The sequence below is a fragment of the Paramormyrops kingsleyae genome, chromosome 14 (genome assembly GCF_048594095.1).
Source record: "Paramormyrops kingsleyae isolate MSU_618 chromosome 14, PKINGS_0.4, whole genome shotgun sequence".
Classification (NCBI taxonomy): Eukaryota; Metazoa; Chordata; class Actinopteri; order Osteoglossiformes; family Mormyridae; genus Paramormyrops; species Paramormyrops kingsleyae.
Genome location: NC_132810.1, coordinates 22,221,483 through 22,240,494, shown reverse-complemented (window position 1 = coordinate 22,240,494; position 19,012 = coordinate 22,221,483). Strand labels below are relative to the sequence as shown.

General features: G+C 41.5%; 1 protein-coding gene across 1 annotated transcript in view; it reads left to right on the top strand.

The window, feature by feature from the left end:
* The window catches only part of xkr6a (XK, Kell blood group complex subunit-related family, member 6a), a 38,131-nt gene extending 19,119 nt beyond the window's left edge, over nt 1-19,012 (top strand). Inside the window, exons 2-3 of the mRNA XM_023839175.2 lie at nt 15,632-15,828; nt 16,651-19,012. Coding sequence (XP_023694943.2) covers nt 15,632-15,828; nt 16,651-17,618 — 1,165 coding nt within the window. The 3' untranslated portion in view covers nt 17,619-19,012. The remainder of the gene's footprint in view (nt 1-15,631; nt 15,829-16,650) is intronic.

Below are 19,012 nucleotides of genomic sequence, written 5' to 3'. Positions count from 1 at the left end.
AAGCAACCTAAGCAACTTTTAAAAAAAATTAATAATCTTGAGTGAAAATAACTGGCTCTGTGGGGGAGGTTCAGTAAGACCCGAAGGAGCGACCCTCCGCCCATACCGGAGACCCCGCAGCACAGCGGGGCTTTAATCGCAGCCTGTAAAGGCAAAAGCCGCCGGGAAGCAAGCGTAGTGATACGGCTGCTCAAGTCCCGCTTTGATCCGTATAATTGAGACGTCGACCAGGGTGTCGCTCGCAGCGAGCCGCCGGTCCGATCCTTACCGTGAGCGGTCGGGAGCCGCGACAACCCCCCATGAGTTATCTGTGCTGGCTTTCCCCCAAAATCGTTTTTATTACATAAATCAAATCGCGGCAGATTGCCGTGGATGAGAGATCGGTATGACAGGGAGTCGCTTTCAGTAACTGCATGTACTGCTCTTTAACGTGGCGCATAGCTGTATACGCATGTGCATCTCAAATAACTCCCCAGCGTCTTTTACCCTGTAGACTCCTTTCGGGGAGAATACAATAAAGGTATATCTTATTTGATTTTTAGGAAATGGTAGGGGCGTAATGCACTGGGGAATTATGACTTGGGAAGTGCATTTACACAGACGTTTTTCATTTCCCACACCGTGGCAAACCCGTGTGAATGATACAAGGCTGGATTGCGTTTTAATTACATACTCGTGACACTAGTGCCAGGAAAGCATGTGCCCGATCCATTCGTTACAATGACTATAACAGTACGAACATTTTCTTTTTGCATGTATGTGAATCCAAATATGGTCTTCAAGCCATCTAGATTCCTGTATCACAGCAGAGACTGTTAAGTTGCTGTCTGAGACGAAATCTCGACATCTTGCACTAATAGCTGTCTTGCGTTATGATTTAGGAAGCTGTCTTGAGTTAGTTAGATGAGATTACTCAATCAGTGAATTTTTCTGTAATTCTCTGTGTTTTACGCCAATCTATGTCTGGTGAACAAATCTGATTGGATGTGCCAGTGAATTTTAAATTAAGCATCTGCGGTTTGGCTTCTTGGATTGGTTAAATGTTCATTAGTTTGGCGCTAAGCATTTGCAGACCCAAGACCGGTTTAAACAGGTTAATTCTCAGATTGAGGCTGGGAAATCTGATCGTGAATCAGCACAGGAACTCGTTGATTGTAAAATACTTACATTTCCAACTCTGCCTCGCGACCCTTTCAGAACTTGCCCCGACCCGAATTTAGGTCGCGACCCATGGGCTGAGAATCGCTGATGTAGTTAATGTCTTCTCTTGGTGACGATAGTCATTAAACAGAATTTCAGTCTCGCCGAACAGCTGCGTTAAACGTTCAGGTGTAATTTGTTTATGTAAAATATTTAAGATTTTTAAAAATTTATTTAGGCCGTTATTCAGCTTTAAGTTGTAGTTGATTGTGAACCGAGGTCTTTGTTGTTTTCCTCTTTATACACTTTAAGAGACTTCAAGAGAAATCTGTATGCCTGACCTATGTAGTTTTCACACGTTGTATGTACTGTAAGTTCACCTTAGAAATAGGCCTACATTTATTCCAAGTCAAGGTTCAGATTACCTGTCAATGAATGAAAAGGTATCACAGCTTGCAGATAAATAGTAAGGAACGGTTCATCGCTTTCAGTTTTTCAAATGTATTATGCGGTACATTTAGTATAATAGATTGCATGCAATTATCAGAAGTGGTGTTCATTTTGAGAGCACAATAAGCTGGTGGGAATTTGTGTTTTAAGCTACAAACTCCTTTTGGGAAAAAGTTTAAATTGAAGACATTGCCATCCATCCATGTATTTTTCAAAGCCACTTATGTAGATAAGGGTTGTGCTTTTAAAAAGAAGCCTTAGTGCATACAGATTTGTAAAAGCAAAAGCTTTTGGCTGGAATATTTGCTCTGGTTCTTCCATTGAGTTTGGACGAGAATAAAATTCATCACGATCTCTTGTTGCACGGCGATTGCTCACTTCGATCAGTCATGTCCTGGTGGGAGTAAGTGGATTTTAGCTCATTAGTCAGAGCCTGAGAAAAACATTAACGTCACATGTCACCTGCTCAGGGAATCAACACCAACTCGAGGGCTTCACTATCAGCTGGTCTTTTAATGCCTTTGAATGCCCCCCCAACCCCCACCCCATGGTTTTATTCATTATTAATTTAATGTCTGTTTTTTGTATGATGATTTTGTTGCTTTTTTCATTTGTTTGCTTGTTTGTTTGTTCTCTCACCCCATTCTCATTTCACATATCCATGATTTTCTGTTTGTTTGCTTTAGTTCACCAGCGAGACTTGGCACATCTCATGTCGGCGTCCTCCCTAGAGAGAAGCAGTTGAGTTTGGGACGGGGGGGGGGAGACAGTGTCTCACATGCAGAGAGCGAGGGACAGAGTGCCGCCCGGGACACAGGGCAAGCTGCTCGTAAGTGTTTGTTCCTCATTAGACCCTCGTCGTCCTTCACTCCTCTTCCTTGGGTCTTCCTCTCTCAGAGCGCCACATAAAGACCATTTGTTCTGTGTCTGTTTCCTCAAAATGTTTGATGTACTGACTTCCGCTGGCAGAAAAGATGCTCCGATGCCTTTTCTTTTACAGTTTTAGAGCATTATATATATTTATCTGAGACTTTTTGATGACAACAAAAGGTGGTGATGCAGAAGGAAATCCTTGGCTTTTGGATTAAATGAGATTCCCCTGAACAGTTCTGAATTCCACATGCTGTTCTAAATGCTTTCAGAGAAGAGACTGAGAGGTGAAGCCCCGGATTTACTGTCTATGCTAGGGGTCTGACCTGTTTCCTGAATGTTATGCCTCTAGCCTTTTTTTTACCTTGAACCTTTTTTAACCCAAGTAAAACATGAAGTCAAATACTGTTGCATAAAAATGAAAAGATTCTAATATATTTGCATTTAATACCTATATATACACTAGTATAATACCTATAAATATATCAAATAATAGCTTTTTGTGCTATTAGGATAAAATAATTCTGACTGACAAACAACCAATTAACAAAGGACGATCAGAAGGGAAACAGTGAAATTAATTATCCCAGTTTAATAATAACAGCTTAGTCATTAGAATATGACTCCTGCGGAGGACGACATGCTGAGTTATTGGATGCGGTCGCCAAGACAAACCTCAACATCAAAAAGGTGTCATTAATGATTTATAGACCAGCTGTTTGATATAGATTTTACAGTAAGTCAGTAATTTCACACATAGCTAACCGTCCTGATCCCCATTTATCCAGTATTATGCATCTAGATGTTTAATGTTCAACCCCTTGCCACCTTGTTTCTTTAATAACTGTAAATTCCCATGTAGGGCCTGAGTACGGTATATGGCTTTATTTTGGGTAGCTTTTGTGGAAAATGTCTTTACCCGATGCCACCAGCTGCATCTGTTTTATTTGGTAATGGAAAAAAAAAACATTTCTCCAGCTTTAATTACCTAGTAGTCGTAGGGATAATTAATTGCATTAACTTGCCTCATTAAAGCTGTGAGTGCCTAGCTGGTTGTTAGGCAGTGATTACCGTTATCAGGATCCTGCGTTTGTGATGCAGCCCAGACTGTAGAATGGTTTGCATGGAAGAAACTTTGTGGTAATTCTGCTTTCTGGCGTTTTTGTTAAAAAAAGGCATCAGGTCATTGAACATTGTCCATGTGTTTTATTTCATCCTTAGGCTATACACCTTTCAACTCCCTTAAACAATTATCTAGCCGTAGTTACCTTTCATAAACATCACATGAAATTTTGCTGCAGAATAAATGAATGAAATTTAATGACCGGAGCCTTATTGTTATTGTTATCAGTAGGCTTATATATTTATATTTTCCAGGTGAGGAGAATGACAATAGGGGTTCTTTAAAGTGACTGACTTGATTTTTTTTTTTAATTTTCAGCCTGAAGATCTCAATTTTTGAATCACGTAATGTGATTATAGAATCACATCTGTAACATACTGGCCAACGGTTTACGGTTTCCCTGACATTCCAGTGTCTTCTACATTTAAGTTTAACCACTTGAACATCTTGAACATCTAGGGATTACACAATATGTCTGCGCTGTCCGAAATGGATGATTCGCTGTAATGTACTCAGCACTGTGTCTGTCTGATCTTTCTCTGATTTTTCTTGTCGCATTGGTCATAAGTTGGCCTTTAGGAACATAATTAATTGATACTGTTTTAAAAATACCTCTAGTGTTGATAGACTGCAGTGGCATGTTACCTTCCAGTTATAGGTGAGGTCACATTTGGCTATGATTAGCATGTCATCTTAAGTAAATATGAAGAACCTGGTTGTAAGGTGCCCACCCCCCCCGCCATATGCTTCTCCGCTCGTCCCTGCAAGTCTGGGCCAGGCCAGTGGCCCTTATGAGACTTATGACAGACACCCGCTGTACCCAAGCTGTTTATTGTGGAAGCTCATATATTCTAGAACAGTGTTTCCCCATCCAGTCTTCAATGACCCCCAGATAGTCCACATGTTTGCATCCTCGTAGCTCCCAGCACAGCTTGACCAGGTATTCAGGATTCTTGATTGGCTGGAAACTTGGAAGGAACAAAAATGTGGACTGTCTCGCGGTCCCCGAGGCCTGGGTTGAGAAACTAATGTCCTATTGTGCTGCTTCTGGAGCTAATTGTTTTTAGTGGTACAGCATGTGGATGGGGTTGGCTATCCCCCCCCCCACCCCCACAAGAGGAGTGTAGAATAAGCATTACATGTTGTTTTTCACTCATCAGTTTAAAAGACTTCAAGCCTGGTAAACGCTGTATTGGCTGAAACTATGCAATAAAAAGCATAGATATCATCCAGTGTGACTGAATAGACTGCAAAAGCACTTGACGCTTTAATTTACCTATAGATGCTTCACAAAAGGAAGGTGTTTAAACAGCCATTTGCTTTCTGAACGCAAGTCAACAGGTTCAAACTGCGCTTTCAGTAGCCATGAATGCCGTGAAGGACTTTATTTGTTGCTGGCCACATAGCAAGGGAATTAACATTTACCGAGGTTCACTCTGCCCAAGAGAATGTGGAGGATGTGGCAGATGCCAGTCTTGCTCAGCTTCAGTCGTTCCAGAAAGTCCGACGTGGCTGTATCGCGAAATGGCACCATGCGTCCACACGGAGTGTCTCGCGCCTCAAATCGGTCTGGCAGAGTGACCCGATTCCAGGGAAAGCTGTCACTTCTCAGCTACATTATGTAGGACAACAACCCTAAAATACATGAAATCTAGAAACTTGTAGTCAAGACTGTAAAAAAATAAGCTGTTTGTTTTTTTTTCTGGAATTTGTGTCATGTTTACAGCGCCGTCTTTTGTGGGGGCGGAAATTGGCGTCGTATTTAATCAAGGTTGGATTTGAAGTTGGTGTAGTCATGTAAAAAGATTTTTATGGTGAAGAAAAGGTACTTCACTGCAACAGAGATGCGATTCGCTATAAGTTGTTTAAGTACATACATGTTATCTAAATCCCACAAATACCATCCATCCATCCATTGTCCAACCCGCTTATCCTACTGGGTCGCGGGGGGTCCGGAGCCTATCCCAGAAGCAACGGGCACGAGGCAGGGAACAACCCTGGACAGGGGGCCAGCCCATCGCAGTCCCACAAATACCATATTCTGTAAACCTTTTAAATATACCAAAGATCTAATTGTGAAAAGGGAGATTCTTAGCATTTTAATTGACATTCGAGATGACAATTCTGTGGAAGACCAAAATGAAATATAAAAACACCTGATAAAGATACCCGATGTATGATATTATCTACTTTGATTCAAAGCAGAAAAATGAACACCTCTTTACAGCAATTCTAAATTTATTGAATGTGGAATATTATGGGCAAAGAACCGGTCCAGTTAGCCAGATGTTTTTGGTGGGTAGGAGGCAAACAGGTAAACTCTATACATGTAGCAATGGAACCAGGATTTAAAAACCCCAATTATATCCACTAACTAGAGTTGGCTCACATGCCTTTGAATACTAACTCTTCAAAGCTCTGATTGTCAGACAACTTTTACAGCGTCCTGCTAATTGTAATTCAGTCTAAGATTCATGCTTGTGGCTACATTTGTTATTGAGTTATTACAGCTGAAATTTCCATTATTTTGTCCATATACATTTATCAGATGCTTTTATCCAAAGCAACATACAATTGAGAAAGCAAGGGGTGTCAGTTTCTGGAACAACTGGGCTTATCACTCCGGCTACCCTGGGATCTGAACCGGTGACCTTCTGATCACAGGTATAGTGTCGTCTTTATTTCTGTATATAGGAGCCAAATTAATTTTCACAAGGCTTTATTTTACCAAGGCTACAACCAAGATATCCATTCGATAACCTGAGAAATTGACTGTTTGATGAACGTGTGAATCTTTCATGTAGTGCAGCTCATTAAAAATATCTGTAATGGAGATGATGTCAGAATTTCTCCAATATGCATATTTCTCTCTAAATTCTATTTGATTTTTACGTTTTTGTTTTTTTATTTACTTAAGAGACCATCGTAGCGCAAATACATCACATGTCTTATTCCACTTGTCTTCAGATTATCACAGTTGTCTCCTAAATATTTGGTTATCACACAGTTTGTTTTTTTTCACTGTGCCTGAGTATACCCAAAAGGCTTGTCTAGATATTTGGCATTTGCTTACGAAAAAGTTCAAATATCCACAAATGCATTTTACACTGTGTTCACTGGGTTGTAGATATCTTAATATTATTCATAATCTCTGAAGCTCTGATTTCCTGATTCCCAGGTAAACATCCAACTTTGATATTACAGACTTCAGTAAAACTGTCAACAGTGAATTAAGCCTTGACCCATCACTGCTGCCATCACATAAATAATGCAGTGTGAAAGTTCTGTAGATTGTTGACGCATGGATCATCATTAATCTTATCAGTACAACACAGGGGTGTCCAATCGAACAACTGTTTCAGAGTCAAGGCTTTTACGTGCTTTACCACACGGACAAATAGAGGTACAGGCGTTTAATTTCAGAGGCCTGTGGTTATATATGTATTTAAATATGTGATTTAACGCAAGATAAGAAGTAGCCTTACCTGTTATTACCCCGATATTATGGGCAAGTCTTTCTCAGTTTCCCTTTTCTGGGTCTTAATTTTTAACGTGCAGATCCATTGTTGATAGCTAGCCCTACCGTGACGTTCAGAAATTGTTGGTGAGGAACGGGCATGTTCCACTTGATAAGTGTAAAATTAGCTGATCTGATTGGACAGAGGACAGGAGTTATCTTAACCAATTGGCTCACAGACCACAGCCCCTCCCCCCATACATGACATCACGCTATTCCTTTGAACACTAAGAATGACTTCGCAATGGAGTGGGATGGTGTGCAGCCTCTCAGTGGATCTTGAAGACAAGCGCAGCCCTTCACCTGCCCTTACGATGTCTGGCTGCTTTTGCCTTCAGCCGTTCTTCATTTGGTTTCACTGGCCTCTCCCTTGAACTGTACAAGCTTCATCTCAAGTTCCCTTTCCCGCCACTTGTAAGGGTCATGTGGTGGTTACCGGTTAGCCTAGTAATGCATATGTGATACATATTTTTGCATACAGTAATGAAACATTCCCAGGGCAAGGCTATTAATGAGGACTGAGTTTATACCCTGCTTATGGAATTCATGGACTGATAGCTGAATTAAAAAGTCTGGGTCTGCGTTTAGGAGAAGTAGTATCTCTTAATGGCCCTCAGTATGTGATTACATATGTCAGTGTGTGATTGCACATGTGAGTGTGATTGCACGTAAGAGTGCATGTCTCGTGCTTCCTGAGATCACTGACTCACTGTGACCTTGCACTGGGTGAGTGCTGATGGTGATTCCACGTGTGAGTGTGTGATTGCACTTAAGAGTGCGTGCCCCGTGCTTCCTGGGGTAGGTTACCGGCTTACTGTGACCTTGCACTGGGTGAGTGTTGATGGAAGATGGAGGGGCCACCACTTATTGGTTTCTTGAATTTCTTCCCTCATATCAATCAGTATAAATAAAAGCTGCATCTGTCTGGTGGCCCAACCCCCCATGCCTGATTTCACACAGCTGGAACCTCACTGTGCGTCACTGTCCTGTCAGATCTGCCCCATGACGTTGCAGTCTAACACTCTCCCGCCCTTTTTAGGCTCCCCTTTGTTGTTTTCACTGCTGCCACCAGCGCGGCTGCAGCCTTAGTGTGAAGGAACATGTGTTCAGTGCCCAAGCAGCCAGCGGGAGCCTCTAGCAGACCCTGGTACCAGGAGAGGAAAATGATGAGTCGTGTGGTATTTCAGGCTTGTGGCATTGCGGCGGCTGCTGGCTTATGAACAAGGACAGGATGCGATGCAATTGAAAAATGAGACGGTACCCGTGGTGTAAAATGAAGCTTTTTATTTTAGGTCTATTTTTAGTCTATTGAGTGACTGATTCCTGTCCTTGAAGTAGCGCTAAAGGAGAATTTGCCGTAACAGAGACGGACTGATCCCAGGCTCATCCCTCTGCCTGCCCCGTTAAACGCCAGTTTTTAAGAAGCTGCCAGATGGCATTCTCGACAGGGAGGTAATTTCGCCAGTTTGCTTAAAACGCAGTGTCGACAGAGAGATTCCAGTCTAAGAAGGAAAGAAGAAAAAGAAAACATCATTTAAGAGTGAAACACGTGTCAGCCTTGGGAAATAATGACATTTAGCCAGATGCCGAACAAATATTTGATTACATTTGGGCTGGCCATTTGAACGGCCTCATAATCTCGTCATTAACGTGTCATAACAGCGTGACATGATAGGTCACGGCAGCATGACAGCCGAAATAACTCGTCCTGAACTGAGACGTTGAAAGACGGCATTCCCTCCACATTATACTGTCTTGTGGCTCTTAACAGGTTATGACAGCTGACAGATGACTGCTGACAAAATACAAACGACGAGGATATGCAAGGTGTCAAACCAGAAAATTCATTCTGCGGCGTGTTTATGACAATGGGAAAGGGGGCCTTATTCCAGCCATATTCAGAACATACATGTTCAGCGTGAATCTATTGAAGACATGTCATAGAGTGCCCTTTATACTTTGGGTTAAGAATTTTGTACTTGCAAATGCAGAATTCTTTAGGGCTTCTCTGGTTGGTTTACAGAGCCTTTGAGCTGTGAAGCACGTGCGCATTTTAACACTATGTGAATTTTTAGTTGTTGTTTAATGGAGAATTTAAACAGGAATCATCAGACAATTAGATGCTTAGGAATCGGTGTGGGCCCACCAGGCGAAAAGAGGAGAAACGCTCTTTGGTTTTTCTGCGAATTTTTGGACTTTATTGGTTCAGATTTATTTTGGCAGTCTGTCAGAGGCTTAGTATTTATGTGCTCTGCGAATACTGCATTTTATTTTTACTTGAATTGCAAATTTGTGTCTGATTTGGTCTGTTTTTATCACATTATGCATTTGGTTTAAAAGACAGTAAAACCCCCACCATTACTAAACTCTGATATTCGTGTCAAAAGAAAAACTCAGTTTCCCAACAATCAGTCTGACTAGAAGATAAAAAAAATATATATATATATTCATTCTTAAATTAAGTAATATTCATTTATTACAGTAAGAAATGACGACATACTTGGTATAGATAGCTACAAAGAACATGACAGACTACACATCCTTATTAGGTATATCTGTAGTTTGCAGGGCGAGCAGAGTGCTTGCTGTCCACGAGAAGTGGAGCTGAAGCAGCAGGCTGATTAAGACAGATGGGTTGGAGTCCAGTGCCGTGAACTGAATACTAAAACAGAAGAAGCCCTTTAGAAGACACAGAGGAAGGAGAATAGCGGAGTAAATTGCATTGTTTGCCTGTTTGTTTACCTCCTGCGTCTGGGTCTTTTTCCTTTCCTTGGGCATATTTCCCTTCTTAACTCTGGTCTTTAGGTCTCTGGTCATGCCGGTAGACTGGAAGTTAGTTCTTAATGGAATTATCCCATTAAATTACTGAAAATATGATCTCTCACTATTGAGCATGTATTGATGTTTGGTTCATTTGCTCTTCTTATGCGATGGTTGTCTGTAAATCTTGAATGGGATATTTAATGCATTTGCATTAGAAAATAATTCCAGTGTTCTGTTAATTCACAACCATCTAAAAAATTTTAAGATATAATATTTTACATTATCTTTAATTTTAATCATGCCTAAGATAACAAAATTTTTTTACCGAAGATTTTATTGGAAATCCAGGCAATACACAAATCACTACTTACAAATGATCAGTATTTTGTAAGTCAGAAGAATTATTTCTCTAAGTGCTTAAAGAACATGTTAAAGATCCGTTTCACCCCCTTCATCAGAGAGAAGGTCTAGGGCTGATTTTAAGCTGTTCATGTAGCCAACAAGCATTACCCAGGGTGACCAGACTGTCTGACTGCTCATTTGTTTCAGTGGTTGTGTTCAGTGAAAACCAAGAATTGTGCAACGAAACATTAGACTGTTATCTGAAAATTCATTTGCAACCTTGCTTATTTTTAAACTAGTAGCTCTAGCATAACTACAATATACCAGCTCAGGTTGTGCAGTCCTGGAAATACTAACCACCTACAATAGAAATCGGTCCAAGTTGTGCCGTTTTGCGATCATTAACCACCTTGTCATCACCTCTTTGTTTACCAACATTGTTCCTGTCCATCATGGCTATTTTTATCTCTCTTCCTCTCTCCATCTGTTACTCTCATTTGTCTGAGAAGCTGAACTAATATCGATTTTTTTATGAGTGCCTGTTCCATAAAAAATATTTGCACTGTACTTGCAGTGTACTTTTAAAAGAGGGCAATCTGTTCTTGTCCTACATTATCTGGTTGTTAGTTCAAGCTTGGAACAAAGCCTTCAGGAACGACTCAGGACCAGCTCCAGAGAGTACAAATCCAGACCAAGGTTTTGTTTCAACCAACCATTTGAGTACTCTCTGACAGATACATTATATTCAATATAACACATAACAGAATACTTCAATTATAATATGATTGTTACAGTATAGCAATGTTAAGTCAAGTGGGCTGTATTATCGTATCATCTATATACAGGTGTACAATGGCCCACAATCACGTTCCTCTAGGACAGTGGTTCTCAATCCTGTTCCTTCCCTCCCGCCATAATGTTTTCATTCCAACCCACACTGCTGTCAACCTGGCAGATTCGTTATTTGGCTATGAAGGACCATCTTAGCCTGATTAAGGAAGGATTAAAGTGAAAACATTGTGTTGGGGGGGGGCTGCCAGGAACAGGATTAAGAACCATTGCTGTACATACAACATAGGACAGTGAAAGGCCAGGAACAGGAAGGCCAGACACAAAGGGTTTATATGTATAGAGTAAAGCCATGAACATCTAAATATTTTGTTCTGGGTAATATTTTTATTTAACCTTGTATCCATCACATATTCTGGCTCTTGATGAGCAGGGAACTGCACGTCATGGGGATCTGGCGAGAGCCAGACGATCCCACCGAGATTAATTGCATGGTAATTGATTGTCACAATGCAGCTCCATCCAGAGAATGTTCTCTCACCTTAGATACATGACTCACTTGTGACTCATGTGAGGTCATATGATCACACTCCCTGTTCTGGTCTCAGAGAGGATATTTATTATAATTCATCCTAAGCACAATGAAAGCTACTGACATCTTAGCCACAGCAAACCCTGAAAATCAGCCCTAACTGTTACATTTCTTCTTTTTGCATTTTTCAGATGGGAAGGACTGATAGCTGGGGCAAGATTGTAGGCTTTGCAGAATTCCAGTGGGATTGCAAAACAAGGAATTACACAGCTGCTAAAAAAGTACAAAGCTTGTTATCGGTAGCCCACTATGGCGATATTTTTAATCAGTTATATCATGCATGGATGATTTATATATATAGCCAATGGCACGTTGTGCATTTCTATTTTGTTGGTGCACAATATTCCCGACCTTTAGTGCATCTTCAATAAAATTGACATTGTCATTCTGGTAATTCTGAGGTTGAGGTTAAGCTCTGGTTACAATCACGAGGTCCAGCTCGCGCCACAGACAGTCAAACATTGAAATTGACAGTCTATCATGAGGTCCAGAGAAGCACGGTTTTTGAACATTAAGTAGAAGAGACTGCCTGCTGTCCGCACAGGCAAGCATGTCTGGACTTAAAATGCACAACGTTTGACATTTAATGAATGTGATTTGTTTTTTGTGTGTTTCGTATGTCACTGTGTGCTTAAATCTCATGCTTAAACAACAGGGATAGATTTGCTGGTAGACTGAAAAGAGACAAAAGTCTTGGTTAAGTTCAACAACAAGCATAACAATTAAGGTCATTTCCATTAACATAGAAGGGAAAGAAATAGAAAAACAACAGAAAAAGAAAAAAAAAATTCAAGTGCTTCTTGTCTTCTGGACTGGTGAGTAGGAGGACCACCTGAGTTGTTTCTATGGTGAAGTTCTCAGCATAAATGTTGGAGGTATACTGTCAAAGTTAAATCAAAATATTTCCCATTGGTGTCACCAAGGAGGTATTCCACAAAGCGGGAGTTCTTCATTTGCCAGGTAACTTAAAGGAAATGTAAAGATTGTCCAGTAGGAATGTCTCTTACCTCTCTTCCTATTGGACAATTTTCACAATAGGCTTAAGTTGTCCAGCTAACTGGGAAATCCTGCTTTGTGGTATACCCACCAGGATAAGATGAAGATGGATAGATCCCAGTGTTTCCATCCCAGTACCCTACAGACCTATGGGTCTTGTAATTTTAACAACTTCTCTTCACCACTCATCTGTGATGTGGCATATAATTCTTCCAGTGCACTCCAAGCCAAAGACTGTTCCCAGTCTTTTGTAACAAGCACCCCAAAGCACAGCTAAACATGTTTAATAAACCAGTCTGAACTTGGAGTGTGTGTGTGTGTGTGTGTGTGTCTGTGTGGGTTTGCATGGATCACATTTGAGGACCAAATTGTCCCCAAAGTGTAGTAAAACCTGAAATTTCCCTACTTTTGGGGACATATTTTGAGGTCCCCATTTGGATAACCTCAGTTTTATAAAAATCTGTGAATGCAATCAAAAGAGTCTTGTATTTGCCAAAAGTCTTGTATTTGGGTTGGTTACTTATGGTTAAGGTTAGGGATGGGTAGAGGTTAAGGGTGTCGTGATTGGGATTAGGGTTTTTCCCATAGAAATGAATGGACAGTCTGCATTTAGATACAGTAGGAAGACCAAATTGTGTGTGTGTGTGTGTGTGTGTGTGTGTCTCAACTCAGTGAATTGATGAGATATACAATAGCTGGAAAAGGTTTCTCTCCAAGAAAACTGCAGTGTACAGCAAAGAAGTGTATGTAGTTATGCTAAATTTTGGTTTTGTTTTACACAAAAACTCATAATTGTGTTTAATGGACTGTGGTACTGCGTCTTAAAAAGCATATGAGCAAATTGTTTTATGAACATTTCCACCTTGCAAATATGTTGGCCAATTAGCTCACTGAAACCTGTGTGCCTTATTCACTGAGTTTGTACTGTATGTCATGAAAAGCTGAACGCAAACTTTGGCTCGTGGGCTTTTCTCCAGTGAAATCATACAGATTCTTTAGCATCTATCTGTCCTCATTTTTCCTGCTGTTCTCAAAAACATAATCAAACAAAAACTAATTTTTTTTTCATCTGGTGATTCTACACTGAGAGAAAGGTGTCAAATGGTTTTTTTCTTTAGGTTCTTAATATACAGTTCATATAATTTCAAAAAATATGTGCACATATATACATCATCATACTATTTGCATTTAAAATAACACTGCGGATTGTTGAAAAACATTTCATTAAACTCCCTTAAACTATCATGGCGATAACTGAATTAGATAGGAAGTAAACAAATGGGTAAGCTCACTGTCAATGAAGTACTGTCATTCAAGTCCTCTCTCTCTCTCTCTCTCTCTCTCTCTCTTTCTCTCTGTCATTCTCACTTTTACCCTCCCTTGTCTGCATAGTTGTTGCTACAGAAAGATCCACCACAAATGCAACCAGCCATCCACAATTGACAGTCTGCCAGTGTGTATCACAGAGCTAGTTAATGTAAGGAGCACACTGGCTTCACTACAACGTGGCCCTCTAAGGACGGCCTTTGAAAATTAAATTGTTCGTCTCAGTTGTGTTGTAAGCCGGAGACCAGAGAGATTTTCGAGTAAGCGGGGGGCGTAGGGACAGGACAGGCAAGGCAGGCAATTGCCTGGGCCCCCTGAGCTGGCCCGATTACGTAGCACAATGCAACGACAAATCTGCTTTATTTGTGTATTCTGTTTTTCTCAGTAAAGTGAAAATAAAGGAATTATGCTTATTAAATTATCTTTGTTGATATTATTAATTTTGACTTCATGCTAAAATAATGGTCATAAATTTCACCATGTCGGGTGAGGTACGTTGGAGGGCCCCGTGGAGTTTTATGCCCCACTGTCTCTAAAATCGTCTCTGCGAGTAATGGTGTTTGTGTAGGTATACTGAGGTCACGTTTTACGATGCTGTCATTTTTCATAGTCCATGTTAAGTAAGTGAGGTTGGAACTAGATGTAACATCAAACAAGTCTTAAATTGTTCAAAATATGTACGAAAAATGGATTGGACAGAGGCAAAGACGAACCTGTTTTAATGATATTCAGTGTTATAGTCAAGGAAGCGCTGCTTCAGTAGCAGTGAAATTATGGGTACTGATTGTACTTCATTACCTCACAATGGCACAGAGGTGACTGTGTGATTATATCTCCAAAAAGACTACCATTGTTAGCTATCGATAGCTACCGATGACACAAAAGCACTTCAGTAAAGTATACTGGTTGTTCCAAATTTCAGCATCCTTAGCTCAAACCAGCTATCCTTTCCTATTCACTGTTTCCATTTCTTAAATACACGTAATTTGGTTATACTTACTAACATTATATTCTTTAACCATCATTGTTAAGTGAAAGTGATTAATTGTCATTGTTGTCACACAACAACAGAATGTGTCCTCTGCAAAAACGTGTTTACATTTGCCTCTGTAACTGTCCTTATTATTTTGCCATTAATTGGTAGAAGATCATTTCATAACGTTCTATAATCATATTTTTTGAAAGACCCACATGTTAACCAGACAGCAGTTCAGATACCATCCTATCGCTTGCTGCCGTCTTCCAGAATCGCGGTGTCGGGCGCCATCTAGCGGTAATAATCCGTAATTTGCTTTTAGTACATGGCACGTTGTTGTGTCGGCGTGTTAAAATGGTCTCTCGCGTCATATTCAGTCGCGAAGAGAAACGTGTAGCTCATGCCCGTGGCCAGAAATGACTTTAGGGTGGTTCGCCAAATTTCGATGGGGATTAAACTAATTATTGTACTACTTGACTACACGTCTGGTCGGGAGCAAACACATTTCGGTGGATTTCAAACCCATAATTTACGTGTCTGGTCTGGTTCATTGATTCGAATTATATTTTTAGCTACGGCTATGAAGGTAGGATAATACATTGTATATCAGGTCTGGCGTAGTGGATTTGGGGTTGTGGCAAAATGTACTTCAGGTGTCACAGACGTCACCATGTCATCCCAAAAACTGCTCCAGTGACTACAGCCTTTTAAATACCTAATATAATAAAAGCCTTTATCTCTGGACAGATATATCCGCACCATGTACCTGGGCATTCAGAGCCGGCGGCAAAAGGAGCACCACCGGCGTTTCTACTGGGCGATGATGTACGAGTACGCGGACGTCAACATGCTGCGTCTCCTGGAGACCTTCCTGGAGAGCGCCCCCCAACTGGTGCTACAGCTCTGCATAATGATCCAAAGGAACCGGGCAGAGACGCTGCAGTGTAAGGAATGACCTCCAGGGGGCGTCTCTTTTGGCTGGTTAAAGTTATGCATTCTCCATTCAGTTATAATAGTGTACAGCTTTCGAGGCTGATTTGAAGATGATGGTCTAAAGAGCTTCTTTTGTTCTGAGCTGAACATATTGCAGTTATTACATACTGTATGTAGAGTTCTGTAAGCCAGTGTCTCCCAACCCAGTCCACAAAGACTCCAAGACAGTCCATGTTTTTGCACCAGCTGCCAGCCAATCAAGAACCCCAGATACCTGGTAGGGGTGTGTTGGGAATTGGGAGGGAGCAAAAACATGGACTGTCTTGGGGTCCCTGAGGACTGGGTTGGGAAACACCGCTGTAAGCTATGTTCTGACCCCATCTCTATGACCAGAGCTATTCAACTCACGGTCCTCAAGAGCTGAGCAGTGCCAATTTTCCACTCTACCTTTACCTGTGGAGCCAGGTGTGAAGCCTCTGGCCAATCAGAATCAGTAATTCTTGAACTAACTACCTGGGAGAACTGAAAACAAGGCCTGGATTTGGAATCGAGGGCCAGATTTGAAGAGCCCTGTCTATGACTGTAGTGGTATTGAGTATGAGATCAGTGTTGATGTTAGAAACCAGTAAATGCATGGCCTTTTTCAGTTTGAAGAAGTCTGTATTCTGTTAAAATCTGTTTCTGCACTGGTAAAAACAACACCTGAATTGTGTTTTTTTTTCTTAAGAATATCATTTTTTTTTTACATTAGTTTGTACTGAATTGAAACAGAAAACCTGTTTTCTTGCATACTTGTGTAAAGCAGCCTTCTGTTGGTTGTCACCACCGTGCAGGTGTCTCCTCTGTGGCCTCGCTGCTGTCCCTGGCCTGGGTGCTGGCCTCATATCACAAGCTCCTGAGGGATTCCCGGGATGACAAGAAGAGCATGAGCTACCGGGGAGCCCTGATCCACATCTTCTGGCGGCTCTTCACCATCTCCTCGCGGGTGCTCTCCTTTGCCCTCTTCGCCTCCATCTTCCACATCTACTTCGGCATCTTCGTCGTCGTGCACTGGTGCGCCATGGCCTTCTGGATCGTGCACGGCGGCACCGACTTCTGCATGTCCAAATGGGAGGAGGTGCTCTTCAACATGGTGGTGGGCATCGTCTACATCTTCTGCTGGTTCAACGTCAAAGAAGGCAGGACCCGATGCCGTATGGTGGCCTACTACTTAGTGGTGCTGTTGGAGAACACAGTCTTGACCTGCCTGTGGTACGTCTACAGAGACCCCACCACCGACTCCTATGCTGTGCCAGCACTGTGCAGTGTCTACCTGTGCTTCGCCTCAGGTGTGCTTTTTATGCTTCTCTACTATGGGTTCCTGCACCCAATGGGGCCCAGGGTGAGGGTTCTGGCCAGCTCCTGCTGTGCCGACCTCTTGTGGGGGCTCCCCTTGCCCCCCGAGGCTGAGCCAATGGCCCCCACCCCTGGGCCCCGTGGTTCCCAGGCTACCCCGACCCGGGTCTCTGCCGCTGACCAATCCCAACAGGAGGACTTGGCAGCAGATACCTGCCTGCCTGTGTTCCAGGTGAGGTCCACCGTGCCCACGACGCCATCAGGCCGTCCATATCGTCCCGAGGGGCCGCTCATCAAGATCGACATGCCAAGGAAACGCTACCCAGCCTGGGATGCCCATTTTGTGGACCGGCGCCTAAGGAGAACTATCAACATCCTGCAGTTCATAACCCCCACAGCAGTAGGGATCAGGTACAGAGATGGACCCCTTCTCTATGAGCTTCTGCAGTATGAGTCTTCCCTCTGAAGGCTTGTCTACTCACCTCTCTAAACTCCCCATTCGTCTCTGGCCTTACATTCATGTTTTTTAATACAGCACCCAGAAGAAGCATAGTTTCCGTGGCTCATGGGAGGGCTGAAAAAGCATATATTTTATATTGGTAAAAAAAACCTCTGTATGAAAAATATGTGTAACAGATTTATGTTGGTCGCAAAGAGTGGCAGTGTTGTTCTTTTGGGGTAACTGTAAAGGTGTATGTTTTGGATGTACAATGTCATTGAAATTTTGCGTTCTGAAATGTAATTGGCGATCTCGGAGTCATAGGGTGTAACGGGTGGCTGGTATGGAGTTTGACGGGAATGATGGAGGCAGGCCAGCGTGTTCTTTCCGACATCTTCATTTTATCGTGGGTGCTCTACTTGGACATTACCTTACTTTTGGATTTTTTTTTGCGACTTATTAGTGATAACCTGATATAAAAGCGATTTGGCGTCGATCAATAGCAGATTCATATTGGAAACAGGAATTCATATTTGTGTATGTGAGGCACATGCTTAATGTTCTGTTGCTTCAGCTAGGCCTAAAATAGTTACTTTGGTGATGTGGTCATAATATTTTCTGTAGGATGCTTTTTTGCCAGGGACATGAATAACTGATGCCTTAATTCAAAGATTTATAAAGCCCACTAGTCCATAATCATTTGTAGAGCATAAACGTCACATTCTGCCCTGTCCTCAGTTCCTGCTGGGCTGCTGATGTTCAGCTGTTCTGAAATCGCTGGTCTCAGTGATTCATGCAACCCATATAGAGAAGACAACCTACCAAAGTTCACTGGTTTGGTGCTTACGGCATTACGACAATATTGCAAAACTGCCTTAACATTACTCTATTAAATTAGTACTGATTGAATTTAGCATAATATGAATTCAGCTGAAAATGGAAATGAGTATATCTCGTTCATTCATCTACTTACCAGACAGTTTTGCAGATTTTTTTTTTTTTTGAAAAACCAATTTTTTTCTTAAAGCCATTTGGCCCTAAAGTTAAATGTTTGAGGTCACATAAAGCTATACAGTAAAGATACACAGTCATGTCAAACGTATTGCTTGGAAATATCCAGTGAGTATAATGTTACAGTAATACCTTGAGTAGCATTAAGGCAGCCACAAGTAAGAACACACCCTAAACCCTTTTCTGTACCCACTAGGACACAAATTATACAATTGATTGTACTTTTAAGATGTTGAAGACACTCCACAAGTGATTATTTGGTAATGTTTCTATTACACAATTTTGTTTTTTATTTCATTTTGGTTGCTGCTAATTTCTTTAACAGAAATTTTCCGAGAACGGATCAAGGGGTATCAAGGAGTTTATTATTATAATCACCGTATTATCGGAATAAAACTCGAATGATTATG